At 42.6% G+C, this 15,680-nt stretch overlaps 1 protein-coding gene across 1 annotated transcript in view; it reads left to right on the forward strand.

Annotated features, from left to right (window-relative positions):
- MYO16 (myosin XVI) overlaps positions 1–15,680 on the forward strand; it is a 418,223-nt gene that overhangs the window by 92,794 nt on the left and 309,749 nt on the right. Inside the window, exons 8-9 of the mRNA XM_006017262.3 lie at positions 2,295–2,405; positions 8,332–8,397. Of these exons, the coding sequence (XP_006017324.1) occupies positions 2,295–2,405; positions 8,332–8,397 (177 nt within the window). The remainder of the gene's footprint in view (positions 1–2,294; positions 2,406–8,331; positions 8,398–15,680) is intronic.

Here is a 15,680-nt window from a genome sequence, read left to right on the forward strand (position 1 = left end):
CTAGTGGCGGGGAAAAATTTAGCAGTGCCGAAGAGCACACAAACAAAATCACACCCTTGGGTTGTGACAAACAGGATTTGGTGGTTTCTTATTTCACAATGGAATAGTGGGTTTTGTTTTCCTATTTTTTGTTTCATTTTGCTTAGCACAGAAGTGAAGGTTAAGACAGACAGAACAACACATGTGTTAAGAAACATTCTTTTTTCTTGTTGGCTGGGGGGAAGGTTTTAGCAAGAATTCTGTTTGTTCGAAAGATTCAAGACTGAGAAATTATAAAACCATATTCTATTCATTCTATTGTTTAAGAGGTAACTGGCTATCCTTGCCTAAAATTAAAACTGTGATATTGGTGTGTTTCTGTATATATAATTCAGTGTGTTTTTCACTGGAAAAAATCTCAAAACCCTTTGCATACAAAGACGTAACTAATATTTGTATGTCAGTGTCTGTATTAGCAGAATGGGATTGAGAGAGGCAGAGCATAACGAAGGTACGGTAACCAAGGCAGCTGCCCTGAGCGCAAGCTTGAGGAGTGTGATGGAAAAAAAATACATTGCTGCCCCAGCTGTCCCATTGTGCTGACAGCATGGAGGCAGCTGGAAGTTGCTGTTGCCCTGGCGTGTTGCAGCTGCCCAGATGCTGCTGCTGGTCTCTGGGTGGGCGCAGCCTGGAGAAGAGCAGTGGTGTGGCAGTGGTAGAGCAGTTTAACCCTTCCCTGCCTGCTCTGGGACAGCAGCACAGACAGACACAAGTAAGTGAGGGAGGGAGGGGCAGGGGGACCCTGAGGTGTGGGCAGAGGGATGCCCAAAATGGGAAGGTGGTGTGATTCTTACCTTTCAGTCCTCCCAGCCCCTGCTGGCCTGAAGTGTGACTGCTCTAAACTTGAGCTAACACATACTGAATAACGTTTGTGCGACTCTCGGTGTATGGTGTAACAAGGAAATCCTGAACCTTTGTAAGTCAATGGAAAAAAAACCAACTATTGACTTCAACAGTAGGAGGTCAGCACACCAATATCCTCCACTAATCCCATTCGTCAGTTATTAATGAAATAACATTGTGAATGCCATTTTATATGTAATTTAAATGCAAATTTTTTCATGTCCTTTTTTTAACCATACTTCTTTCAAATGACTTTTATCCTTCCTGTTTGCATACACAAAGACTAATCCAGGTAACTGACAGACATGGCTGCAGCCTCTGCATGAAGCATGAGTTTCATAAGCTTCACTGCACAGAGTATTAATATTTTTCTTAGTTTTAAATCATCTCTTACAGCTGACCTCTGCTATATTTAAGTCATTTTCTCCTTGTTTTGACAGCTTTTGGTTTTATGCTATTTAGAATGTGAGCACTTCAGGACTTGTATTTTATCCTCTCCTACATTTGCAAGGTACTAAATACAGGATGCTGCTTTGACTCAGAAATTGAGCATCTTCTGTGCCCACTGACAACTTAATTCTTACCTTCCCTGAATTCCTGTCTTATTTAGCAGTGAAATGCAATCACATATTAACTTCTATATACTGACGAGAATGAAACTGCAGTCATAAGAGCTCAGTTTAATGGCAGCCAACAGGAGTGGATGAGTGATCAGGGAACAAGCCTCAAAAGCTGGCTAAAGGGGGATGGAATGGAGCTGAGGGGTGCCTTATCCCCTATGCTCCCCACTGCTCATCCTGCACCTTCCCTGCTGTGGTGTTGATTCTGACTCTAGCAGCAATGTTGCATGGAGTAGGGTAAGAGGCCAGAGGTTTCCTGCTGTTTTGGCTGGGGAAAGGAAGATGTCATCTCTTTTTTGCTGCTGAAAATTTTTGGCAAAGAAAAGTGACATATTTTTTCCCTCCCCCTCTTCCTCCACCTTAGCAGTAGTGAACCTCCAGCCACAGGGCACAGAACTGGCTAGGTATGCTTCTGGCGGCTATGTGTGGTTTGCTTTAACTATTGAACTCTTGATGGTCATCAGAAGAAGAGGTTAATGAGAGCAGGAGTGCTCCACTTGAACTGGGAATCTTGGCAGGATTTGAACTTGCAAACGGCACTCATATACAGTTCTGTGTATGCAAAATGTACCGCTTAATTTCTATTTTACATTTTTCTGTTAATTATGAATTGGTAGTTATTTATGGTGGGGGTGGGGGGCAAAGAACTTCCTGGTTTCCTACTGCACTGTAGCTATTTCTGTAATTGCTATGTATTTATTCATTTGGATGTGTAATGTAAGAAGGACATTATAATGTAGGGTGAGTGGATATGAAGTCAGATTATTTGAAAGTAGTATTTATATTTTGCAGGTCAAGTTAATGCCTCCAGCACCAAATGATGACCTGGCTACTCTGAGTGAGCTAACAGACAGCAGCCTGCTCTATGAGATTCAGAAGCGTTTCAATAATAATCAAATATATGTGAGTGGCTTTGAAACTGCTTATGATCGCATTTTTATTCATTTACCTACAGCCAACTTTCTGTGAAGAGCAATTAATGAAAATAGGATTGGTCTATTAGTAATCCAAGCATAATTACCAGACACATTTGCAAGTAAAATGGATGAGGAACATGTATGTAAAAATCTTCTGCTATTTACACGTATTTGGAAAAGTCTAAAGTCTGAAATGAATAAAGGATATAATGTGTGTGCCTGTGTAAGTCTGCATGTTCATTTAGTCGAGAAGGTGTGTTGGCAAAATGCAATGAAGCATTTGTACCCTTTTCTCTTAATCTTTCAAAATACAGTTATTATTTATATAAATTTTACATATTCTGTATGTAAGTCTATTATTCCTGGGGATTTAATAAAGGTTTGAGTTTAAAAAACCCCTCAGGAACCAGTATGAAGGACTTGATTCCCCATTATCTTTTCCTATCACTTACACAAATCATTATCTTGATGTGATTATGTTAATGACTTGTATATTGAGTAAAGTAATTACAAGAATATTTATATGCTGCAGATTTTTGAGGTTCTTGGCATATTAAAAAGGAAAATCCAATCAGGTTTAGGTAGTAAAATCTGCATATGCACATTTTTGGCATCCCTCTTTGTAGCTACTTTCCCTTTTCTAGCTTATTGAACAGCTGATTGGGTAATTTGCATGTAAATGTGAAACATTTAATTCTGTTTTTAATCTAATAAATCAAAAATGTTCTTAGGCCAGAAAAATACAGGGATCTGGAATGTCACACACCACATCCTGCTGTAAATGCATTAGAAATTAATACAGAAGTTAGTCATAGGTGCTGAGAACTCCTTTACTGTTAAAAAATGCAGGATGGTAAAATTATGACTGTACTCTCATGCTTTTATGGTGTATTTCCTTTTCTCTCATATCAGTGGAAGCTATAGGTGCTAAGCAGCAGTGAAAATCAGGGACAAGCATTTGATTTTTCTCTTGAAATATGGCTATCAAAGACTGAACCTAAAAAAATCTTAGGGTCCTATTTGTTATCTTCTTGAATACCTAATTTGTTTCTTGTATAAGAATACACTGATGAACTTAAAGGCAGTAGTATCCTTATCAACAGGGATCCGGGTTTTCTGTTCACCATGGAAATGCAGAAGAACATGGATGTTCTCTTTTTAAGGAGAAAAATGCAGGAAACAGCACATTTCCCCTTGCAGGGTGGAATAGTTCCTATTTAGAAAATCAGGATGTGTGTAAGTCCATGAGGCCAGATGCAATGCATCTGAGGGTAAGGCTAAGGGAGTTAGCCTATGTGATTGCAGAGCTGCTGGCCATTATCTTTGAACACGCTTGGCAACTGGGAGAGGTGCTGGACAATTGGAAAAGGGCAAATATAGGCCCATCTTTAAGAAAGGGAAGAAGAAGGATCAAGGACATTACAGACCAGTCAGCCTCACCTTAGTCCCCAGAAAAATCATGGTCCTCAAGGAATCCATTCCTAATCACTAGGAGAAAAAGAAGGTAATTAGGAGCAGTCAGCATGGATTCACCAAAGCAAGTCATGCCTGACCAGCCTGATTGCCTTTTATGATCAGATGACTGTCTGTGTGCATGTGGGAAGATCAGTGAACTTGGTATAAGTTAGCCTTAGGCAACACTTGTCATTAGGGTTATTTCATGGAAGTTCAGTTATGTATTAGAAAAATGGGACCAAGATTTAACATATTGTTGATGATTTTTTGATTTGGGGAGATCTAAATATTATGAAAACAAACAGAACTCCCCCCTCCCCCACCAAAAAATAAAACTGTGGAAATATATTCCTAAATAGGACAGTTAACTGAAACTATTAATTATATGTGAACATTTTTACAAAATAGTTAAGGCATTTTAAATGCTCCTTTCAACCCACAGATAGAGAACACACACTGACAGTACAGGAAAATTCTTCTATAGACTCGTTTGTTCATTTCTTTTTTCAGTTCATTAAGTTTCTGTTCTGTATTGTGGGCTTTCATTGGTTTTTTATTTGTGTTGCTTTGTGAATTTTTTTTTAAATAGGTCAGTGTCTGACCAGAATATTTTAAAATAGAACTGAAATATACCTGAAATAGTTAAGAAGGAACATATTACGAAAGTGCAATGTGTGTTTCTGTTACAACGCAAAGACAATAACAAAAGTTCCCATTTTGTGACTTTTAGTATTTGAAAGAAATATGAGCCATTACTTTTTCTTCATCAAGTATTTCTTTTAGTTCAATCATAACTTGCTTGGCAGAGCACCATATGGGATTAGTTTTATAAAACTTTGATTTCAGTATAAGGCCTGTTATCATCTATTCTAGTTTTAGAGTAACAGTTACCACCAAACAGTTGTTTAATTCTTTCTTTTATCTTTCTGAACTGCACAGTTTTAAAATTAGCTGAAGGGGGAATATTGTATGTGTCAGTTGGCTAACCAGTAGTTGTTTTTATTATCATTTTTAGAAACTACTATTTAGTGGTCCCCATTTATGATTAAGGCTGAAAATCAGTTACCATTATAGGAACTGGGAGAAGTCAACAGTCTGTATTCTCTGTTGTGGCCTATCTTTGCTAGGTGAAAGACTAGTTTTTTTGGATTGGTGGGAAAGGTGGCCTAGTATCACCTGCATCTTTCCAGGTTCCTCAGACCCTCCCATTCATCTTTGCTCTCAGAACCATGCCTGCCAGGACCCACCCTGCCCCTGCTCTCAGATCCTGTGATCTGTGCCCCCTGCACCTCCCGTTCTTGAACCATGTGCCCCACCTCCCGCTCTCCTGCAGGGTTTGCCCTGGACACCTGCTCAATTTGCTAATGCCACTGACAAAAGGGAGTTCAATAAAGGCCAGAAAAGAAAGACAAAGGAAGCTGTACATGCACTGTTGCACTAGTAAATAAGCATAGCAAAGCAGAAGGTGCAAAGAAGGCAGAGAAGGCAATAACTACTTCGCTCAGCTTCACAAAAAAATCAGGGTGCAACGAGACTGCTAATACAGATCATTTGGATAAAGAAGGGGGCAAGCTAATGAATTAGATAAAAGAAACAGAGGGCTTTTGATGGGTCTGACTTAATTCAAGTCAGCAGGTCCTGATGAACTTCATCCCAGGGTACTGAAGGGATTGTCAGAGGAGATCTCAGAACCCTTCCCAATAATATTTAATAAGTCGTGGGAGATGGGCAAGGTACCAGAGGACTAGAAAATGGCCAACGTAGTGCCCCTCTTTTTAAAAGCCAAAAAGGGAGACCTGGGGACTTATACGCTGGAATTATACACAAGAATTTACTGGAAAATATCCTAATGAACTCCATTGGCCAGCATCTAGAGAAGGGAAGGCTGATCATGAACAGCCAGCTCATGTTCATTTACTATGAACAAATTGTGCCAAACAAACTTAATCTCCTTCTTTGACAAGATAACTAATTGGGTGGAAGAAGGGAATGCTGCATTTATAATGTATCTGGATTTTAGCAAGGTTTTTGACAAAGTCCCACATGACCTTCTCAAAAGCAAACTGGAGAAATGTGGGCTAGACAAAACTTCTATAAGGTGGATAGACAACTGGATCAAAAGTTACAAGCAAAAAGTAATTATAAATGTATCCATGTACGAATGGCAGGAGGTTTCAAGTGGAGTCTCAAAAGGGTCTGTCCTAGGTTCTGTGCTGTTCAACATTTTTAAAATTATTTGTATGCAATGTTGAAATAGATTGCTTCTTACAGTTGAGATGGAAAAAGGAAGGATTGCAAACACACAGGTGGACAGGAGTGCAATTAAGAAGGACCCTGGCAGTTTGGAAAGTTGGGCTAGAGTCAGTAGGATGACGTTCAATACTAGCAGAAGCAAGGTGCTTCACCTTGGGAAGAATAATCAAAAACATACATATAAGATAGGTGACACCTAAGTGGATGGAAGCACTAGGAAAAGAATCAAACGGTACTTACACACATGTGAGGAGCCTGCTCAGATGCGCTGGAAATCCAGCGTGTAGAAGCAGACTCAATTAATCGAGTCTGCTGGAGAATGTAAATTGATGTGCTCTGGCAGGCTGCCGCATCACATATATCAGTGGCGCAGCACACCTCTGCACTGAGAAAATGGCAGCAGTGTGCTTTGTACTAAAACACATTCAATGTCCTTCAGTTCAAGGTGCACTGCCACCATTTTTTCACTGCAGAGGCATGCTGCACTGCTGATGCATGTGTTTCCAATGCAGGGCTGAGTGCTTTTAATTAGCACTGCTTGCTAATTAAAAGTGCCTGGTGCTGTGTTGGGAGCACATGTAAAAATGGCTGAAGTCTTGGTCCATCACAAACTCACTCAATAACAGTCTTCGGTGTGATGCAGACACAAAAAAGTTAATGCTGTTTTGTGCTGCATGAATAGGAGCATTAGGCACAAGATATGAGAGGTAATAATGTCTCTCTTCTCATCACTGGTTAGGCTGAGTATACATTTTTTTGGGCTCCACATTTTTAAAAGGACATGGAGAAGTCAGAGAGGGTCCAGAGACAGGTGAAAAAAATGATAAAGTTATTAAAAGGCAAGCCATAGGAGGAGAGGTTGAAGGAAATAGGAATGTTCAGCTGATGGAAGAGACATGATAGCAGTCTAAGTATAGGAAGGGCTGCATAAAGATGAGGGAGAGTTGCTTTTTCTTTCTAGCTGCAAAGAGCAGGATGCAGACCAGTGCTTGAAGTTGCAGCAGAGAAAGTTTAGTTGAATATCAGGTAAAAAACTTCACTGATAAAACAGTAAGGCAGTGAAATAGGTCATCTAGGGAAGGTGTGGAATCTCCAACACTGGAGATGTTCAAGAAGAGTTTGGATAAGCATTGATTAGGGTTGATCTAGAAGTAGCAATGTCTGTGCTATACTGTTAGTATTTCTTTGCCTCTAGGCTTTTCTGGTTGTCACAGGAAGGATTTTTCCCCCTCCTGTTGCTACATATTTGGGTGGGGAGGAGAGTTGTTTTGTTTAGTTTGTTTTGTTTTGTTTTGTTTTGTGGATTTTTTTGCTTTCCTCAGAAACATTAGCTGTTCCCTGCAGCCAAGAGTAGGGATTTCGACTGGGGTGTGCCAGTGCACATGCCTGGACTAAAAGACTATGAAGGTTTTTGCCTTCCTCTTTAGTAGGATCTTGGCCCTCTTCCTTGGGTCTCTCAAGTGTATTTTAAGAACCCTTGCAGTAGCAGTGCATGGGCCATCATTGTTCCCTCACTTTACCTATGGCAGGTTAGGTTGCTATGCTTTGTGGCTTTGTGACAGGGTTGTTTGTGTAGTTTTAGTAATAGGGTTGACAGGATTTGCTTGGAGTGGTTCAGATAGGGCTGATCCTGCTTCTGGCAGAGGGCTGGACCAGACAACCTATGGAAGTTCCTTCTGCCCTACTTTTCTATGATCCTATGATTATTAAACAATTTTAATTATGGAGCAAGCAGTCAATTTTATTATAACAGATGCAGTTAATACTATCAGACTTAGTGGGAGTATCTACCTGTCACCCTATGGTGACATTGTTACTGTGCTGTGCACATGGTGCACTGTTAGTTTTAGCCACTACTTCTCCGTAGCAGTATGTTAAAACAGGGGAGCATGCCACTACAGTGAAGTAGCTGCCAGTCGCATGTAGACTTATATGATCACTATGTTGCCATAGTGCATCGTCCTGTGAGGTAGCGCGTCACTATAGCGACGTAGGGTGACGTGTAGATGCACACGGTAATAATCTTGGTTCTTAAAGGCAGGAATTTAAAAGCTTCTAAATTGTGGAGTTACAGATCTATACTTAGTATGTTGCTTGTTTGATTTTAGATGCTTTGGCTAAAAGTCTTTTCTGAAAGAAAATCATTAACTTCCTGAAGGAATTCATTTATCACATAATAAATCAATTGTATCTTTTTTTTCCAGACATACATTGGAGATATACTGCTGCTTGTTAACCCTTTTAAAGAACTCCCAATTTATTCCACTATGGTAAGAATTCTCTTGTAAAACTGTTTTTATCTAGATCTACTCCAGTACATTTTTATCCCTACAGCACGTTCACTCAGTTCATTACAGCTAAATAAATAAGAAATAGCACCTATGCTCTTTCCATAGTGGCAGCATCTGAATTGAATATGTTAGCAGCAATATCTTAATATGGCCCAAGGCACCACTGTTCTTGTCACTGTGTCTTAATCACTGCACAGCAGCTATCCTTCTGAACGGCTCCTCCAGGCATTTTTGTTTTGTTTTAAAGTGCTTCCCATAATATATTTTGTTCTTGTTAAACACTGCTGGTAAAAAAAAATATCAGTCAGTCTGGAGAAAACAACAAGAGAACACTGCATTCATAGATTATTTGTGTACCAAAAAAAAGATAACTAAAAGTGACAGTTTGATTGGGACTGGGCAGTCTATTTCTCACTAATCTTATTTTATCAGCTTCAGATTACTTATTTTCAAGGTTTCTATTACTTCAGTATCTAAACACAGGTACTAGTTAAATACACTTTGTTGCTGTGTGTGGATAAGATAACCTTGCATTATCTGGAATTTGTTTCAGCCTGGCCCAAACGTTTAGGCTAGGGACAGACAGTACACATCAACCTGTTTAAGTGGTCAGAAACTGGTTTAAACCTGTAACAGAACAGACATTCAGTACACATAAACCAGTTTCAAAATGGCCAAAACCAAGTTGAGATAAACCTGGTTGAATGTAGTATCAGATTTAACTGATTGAGCTCAAACCAGTTTATGCAATGTCTGTCCCAGACTCCTTCCTGGTTTAAGTTAACCAGGATCCCGGCATGCTCTCTGGACTTGGCTCTCGGCTTTAGTGGAGCAGGGCTAGCCCCACCCCTCTGTTCCCCAGCTGGATCAGGGACAGTCAGGGACAGGAGTCTGGCCAAAGAGAGGTTTAATTCCCCCCTCCCTGTCAGGGATCTGAGCTGGGTCTGCCAGACATTCCCCCCTCGCTGCTGCAGCGGTAGGCTGGTATTCCCACATCTACCCCATCTAAGCTGGGGACCACAGCTGGGTCTGCCCACCTGGACTGCCACCACCACCACTCACTTCCTGCTTGGAGCAAGTGGTGGAATAAGTCCCCTCTGCCGGATGCCAAAGGGAGAGGGAATATCCCCCATCCCTGCCCCTCTGCCAAAGGGTCCCTGCCAGCCAGCATCTGCAGCACACCCCCACCAGCCACTGCAGTACCAAGGGAGCAGAGCCCTTGATGGGGGCAGCAGTACCTGTCATAGCGTTGGGGAGTGTAAGCCCCTTCCCAGTGTGGGGGGCCTGCTATGAGGCTGATAGAGTTGCAGTGGACTGTGCACAGCAGCAGCGTGGCTCAGAGTGGGCCAGAGCCCTGCAAAGCACTGCTGCTGCCGCCACCATCACTGCCACAGTCTGCAGCAGCTTTCCTCACCTCGCAGCACAGCCCTGATGCCAGGAAGGGGCTCATGCTCAGGGAAATCGTGACAAGGGCTGCTGCCCCCGTTACAGTCTCTCCCCCCTCACTGGTCCAACGGCCAGACAGGGGCAGGGTTAGATGCTGGCTGGTGGGGCCCCTTAGGTGCGGGGCAGGGAGCAGAGTTATTCCCTCCTCTGACCCAGAGCAATGTGATATGGTCTGCACCCCCTGGTCATCGCTGCTACCACTCATTCTGTGACTGAGGCAAGTGGAAGAATAAGACCCCTCCTGCCCCCCTCCCTCTGGCATCTGGTGGAGGCAGCTTATTCTGCTGCCTGCCCTGGGCACAGACTGAATGGTGGTGGCAGTCAGGGCAGGCAGACCCCGCTTCAGTGCCCTGGGAGCAGAGGGGGGAATAATCCCGCTCCCTGCCTGCTGCCCCCTGCTCCCTGCCTAAGGGGCCCTGCCAGCCAGCCTCTGGCCCTGCCTCTGCCTGGCAGCTGAAGCAGCAAGTGGGGAGTGACCATTACAGGGGCAGTAGCCCCTGTCACTGTTTCCCCAAGCGCGAGCCCCTTCCTGGAAGCAGGGCCATGCTTGCTGCAGGGTGAGGAAAGCTACTGCGTACCACAGTGATGGTGACAGCACTGTGTGGGGCTCTGTCTCCAAGACCCAGTGCTGCCATATATAGTCTGCCACAGCTCTGTCCCCCCTGCACCTGGGCCCCCCCACCAGGAAGGAGCTTACATTCCCAGACACTATGACAGGGGCTGCTGTTCTCATCAAGGGTCCTGCCCCCTCGCTGCTGCAGCAGCTGGGCAGGAGTTTGGGCAGATGCCAGCTGGAAGAACCCCTTAGGCAGGGGGAGGAGCAGAGGTTATTTGTCTCCCTCCAGCATCTGGCAGAGGGGATTTATTCCACCACTTGCACCAAGCAGGAAATGAGCAGCGGTGGTGGCAGCGGTTGGGGTAGGCTCACCTGGCTGCAGTCCCCCAGGGGCAGTGGGGGAAGAGGAGGGAATAACCCTAAAGGACCGTGACCACAGGGAGAGGGGAGTTCAAGAGGAGTGGTTGCTCCTCAAGGGAGCGATCCTGAACGCACAAACTAAATCTATTCCATCTCAGAGGAAAGGCAGCAAGAGGGCACAGCAGCCCCCCTGGCTCTCCAGGGACCTAGCAGATCTCCTGAGGCTAAAAAGAAAGGCCTACAAAGGATGGAGGATGGGAGTCACCTCCAAGGAGGATTATTCTGCACTGGTCCGGTCCTGTAGGGAGCAGACCAGGAAAGCCAAGGCTGCAACTGAACTCCAACTAGCTTTGAGCATCAAGGACAATAAAAAGTCCTTTTTCAGATATGTGGGGAGCCGGAGGAAAAGCAGGGGCAACATTGGACCCCTGCTGACCCAGATGGGGCAACTGACAACTGACGCCCAGGAAAAAGCCAACCTATTAAATAGGTACTTTGCGTCAGTCTTTCATCAGTCCCATGGGACGCCCATGCCCGCTACAGGGCCGGGAAGTCCGGGTGAGGGTGATCCCCTGCCCTCCCTTAATGCTGACTTTCTGAAGGAACATCTTGAGAAGCTGGATACCTTCAAGTCAGCCGGCTCTGACAATCTTCACCCCAGGGTACTCAAGGAGCTGGCGAGCATCATAGCCCAGCCTCTGAGGTCTTGATTCAGAAAAACATGCCTGAATTGGACACAGACATAATATTTTGCTTAACCAAAAAAAAAAACCCTTCTTTCTGGGACTGTTTTTAATTTTCATCTTTAAAACGTGCAACTTTCACCAAAAAAGGAGCAAATTTTATCGCTCTATTTTCTATCTGTTCTGACTTGACATGTGTCAAACCCAAAAGTGAAGCCGGGTAGGCTGTGCCTGAGACCCACATTCTTCAGAGCACTGGGGAAAGGTATAAGCTAACCTTGATTGCTTTAGATCAGGGCTTAAATCCTCAACCTTAAACGAGCAAGAGAAATGATAACATAAAACCTGACTCCATGAAGGAAGTTGGGCTACATGGCCCAGTTCCGGCCTTATGATTCTGTGATTCTGCCTCACTCAGCCAGCTTCCACTTACTGGGGGTGGAGTTGGGGGGCAGGAATAATTTCCCTTGCTTCCTTTCTGGGCACCTTGGAATGTGAGAACAAGCCTGATTCTGATTTTCTGATTTGAGTTACACCACTGTAAAGCACTGGGCTGGCCCAAGTATGATCATGATGCAAGATCACAATCAGCCCTCATGGAGGAAATGGGTGTCTAAAATATCTGAACATGCATCTCACTGAGCCATAGTATTAGCTCAACATTCTTGTGTGCTGTATATTTGGAAATGATCCTGTGAAGTGAAGTGAAGCCCCCAAAACTAAGCCTATAACTTCTAGGCTTTGGTTTCAAAAGGGCAAACATTCTCTCAAGCAAATCCCGGGACGTCATTCTCCCCCTGTACTCGGCCTTAGTGAGGCCGCAGCTGGAGTACTGTGTCCAGTTTTGGGCTCCACAATTCAAAAAGGATGTGGAGAAGCTTGAGAGAGTCCAGAGAAGAGCCACGCGCATGATCAGAGGTCAGGGAAGCAGACCCTACGATGACAGGCTGAGAGCCCTGGGGCTCTTTAGCCTGAAAAAGCGCAGGCTCAGGGGTGATCTGATGGCCACCTACAAGTTTATCAGGGGTGACCACCAGTATCTGGGGGAACATTTGTTCACCAGAGCGCCCCAAGGGATGACGAGGTCGAATGGTCACAAACTACTTCAAGATCGTTTCAGGCTGGACATAAGGAAGAATTTCTTTACTGTCCGAGCCCCCAAGGTCTGGAACAGCCTGCCACCGGAGGTGGTTCAAGCGCCTTCATTGAACACCTTCAAGATGAAACTGGATGCTTATCTTGCTGGGATCCTATGACCCCAGCTGACTTCCTGTCCTTTGGGCGGGGGGCTGGACTCGATGATCTTCCGAGGTCCCTTCCAGCCCTGATGTCTATGAAATCTATGAAATCTATGAACCCCTCCTCCCTGCCCCATCTGCCTCGGGAGACCATGCCGGCCTGCCACTGCGACAGTGAGGGGGAGCCCCCAGCAGACTTGTCTCAGGTCCATGCTGGTAGGATAGGAAGCGGGGAATTAATCCCCTCTCTAGCCAGTTCAGCCAAGGCTACTGCCTGGGCTGGCCATGACCCCCAGCACAATTTCCCTGTAGTCAAGGGCACATGCTAGCTCCCCATGGCTCCTGTCCTGAGCAACTGCAGGCATGTGCCTGCACTTCCTCAGTCCACAGTTCCTCAGTCCAAATTGGTTCAACCTAGGCAGGTTCGACTAACCTGTAAAGATTGAATCAGTTCAGGCTACGACTTTTTGAATGTCTGTGCCCAGCCTTAGAAACAGTGGTTAGTCTGAAGCACTGAATTTTGCTGTTCCTTGTGCTATTATTATTATTATACTGAGATTAATGTCCCATTGTATTAGACATTGCACAAACCCATAATAATTTGCATATAATGTTCCTTGAAACTCTATTGTGCTCAGACTCATAGTTAGGAAATTGTAAATTGCAGCTTTTTGAAATGATATGTGAGCTTGGGGTGAGTAACAACTTAGGTTGTGACTTTCTTTTTTGTACAGGTTTGTACTTCCCTGTAGTAGGATGAGGCCTTAATCTCTAACTGCGGTCTTTTAAGTATTACCACAGTAATAATATAGGCTCCTTGCAGACATTAACAAGAAAAGGTGCTATACTTTAAACTTGATGCGATCCTGCACGTAGCCCAGCGCATGCCCAGAAGAGGCATCATGCTAGTTGGATGTGGATCACCCAATGACTGTATATATTGGGTGCTTTAGTGGGGCTTTTTGGCACTTTTGTCTAAAAACTCATTGACTCAGTTCTAGATAAAAACAGCAAAAAGCCCTGATGAAGTGCCCAATCTATAGAGATGCTGCAGAACTGGGTTGGAGTAAGGTGCTACTTCTTCTGGTAAAGCATGTTTTTTAATGTCTGCAAGAAGCCATAATGAAGTAATTAATTTAAAGTTTGCGTGGTCAATGTATTCAAGAAATGTGGGTGTCTTTTTAACTGGAATGTCAAGTAAATATTTTCCCATTAATATTACTGTTAAATTTTTAGTGGCAAGTTCTGATGGCTTGGTGGTTTACAAAAATGTTCTAATGGATTTCATCTCCTTATCTTCTATTCTGACAAAACTCATCAGTAATAGATGAGCTGCGTATTAACATAATCAAAATAAATTGTATACATTTGTAGATCACTGTGTAGGCTGACATTATGCACAAGATGATGAACCAGGGTTTTTTCTTTTTTCCAGGTTTCCAGTTTGCTAACTTTCAGTGAAGGAATAGAAAGAAATGATGGGCATGATAGTATTTCTTAAAATCATTGATGACATAATGAAATGATTAAACACACACTTCATTCAATAAATGCAGCATTTAAAAATTGCTTCTTTTTTAATTTCTTCTCATTATTTACAGCCTTCTCTTTTAAAAACAGACTCTAAAGTTGCTCCCACGGCTATAACTAATAGATTTTCAAACATGAATAAATCACTTTATGAGAAACTTTTTATTCTGAACTGATATAAAGCACATTACAAAGCTTTGTTTTAGTGCCACTGTCAGTTTGTAGTATATCATATCAGAACACAGATGCCCATTACCAGTTATTAAGGATCTAACTGTCATTTGGGAAATAAGTAATCCCTTTTGGAGGCAAAATATAATCCCAGTTTGTTACTTATATGCAGCATTTCTTTAATGCCACTGGGAATACATGCACACACAAAAATAAAGTCTTGCAAGACTGTTATCAGTGTTTTGTACTACATTGAAGTATTCATTGGCAAAGTATGGTAGCTATGGAAATATTCACTTGTTCCTAAGGAGTGAAGCCTTCTTATGCCAGTCAAAAATAGTATAATAGTTTGTCCCTGTGGCAAAGAGTTTAAAATCTAAACAGACAAGACAGGCATATGTTACAAAAAAGTGATAAACCTGGCAGCAATTGCCATGTTAGTCCTATAATTGTTTAATGGATTTCCTTAATGGAAAGAAAAGGGGCTGAGGGGACAAGGCAGGAGAGAAGACAGTAGGACAGGTAGGTATGGATTTTTGCTATAGTGAAGAGACTGTATGGAGGACAGGAGTTGAGGGATGCTTGAAGTTTCTCAAACCAGAGTAGAAAATCAGAACTCTCTCTGAGATTTTTACACTGGTAGTTGTATACCACAATGTTGCATCAGCCCACAGATCGACAGTAACTGAATAATTAAATCATTTGACTTAGGTTCAGCATTATTTGGTCCCTTCCAGCCCCTAACAACTATGAAACTATGAAATGAGCTGGACCACAGAAATAGCAGATTATTTCACTGAAGGCCACAATTCTAAGCAGTAAACAATTGAAATGTCAAGATTCATTCAGAACATAAGCTCACAATGGATAACATTTTTACCAACATGTAAATAACATGTACAGAGCATGCTACTAATTCTGTGTATTACAGAGATTTTTTTTTCATGCTGTAAATAGATTACTCGTGTCTGCTGTGTCATATAACAAATTAATCAACTTGTGACCGGAATTAATTGATTCTTTTTTAATTATCCAAAGAATAGTTATATTTTTGTTTTTTCAAACTTAAAACTGTACATTGAAGGATTATCCATTACAAATATAAAAAATGTAACCTAATATGTCAACTTAAAAACAATCTGTAATATTATGTACCACGGTTATAACTAAGTGTTGAAAGTTAAAGTTGTGCCTCCACTAGAATATTTGTCATAAAACTTCTATTTTCTTTAAAAAGTGCTTTGTTAATCACAAATGTTCAGTTTAATGACTAGTCAA

The sequence above is a fragment of the Alligator sinensis genome, unplaced genomic scaffold (genome assembly GCF_000455745.1).
Source record: "Alligator sinensis unplaced genomic scaffold, ASM45574v1 scaffold288_1, whole genome shotgun sequence".
Taxonomy (NCBI): Eukaryota; Metazoa; Chordata; order Crocodylia; family Alligatoridae; genus Alligator; species Alligator sinensis.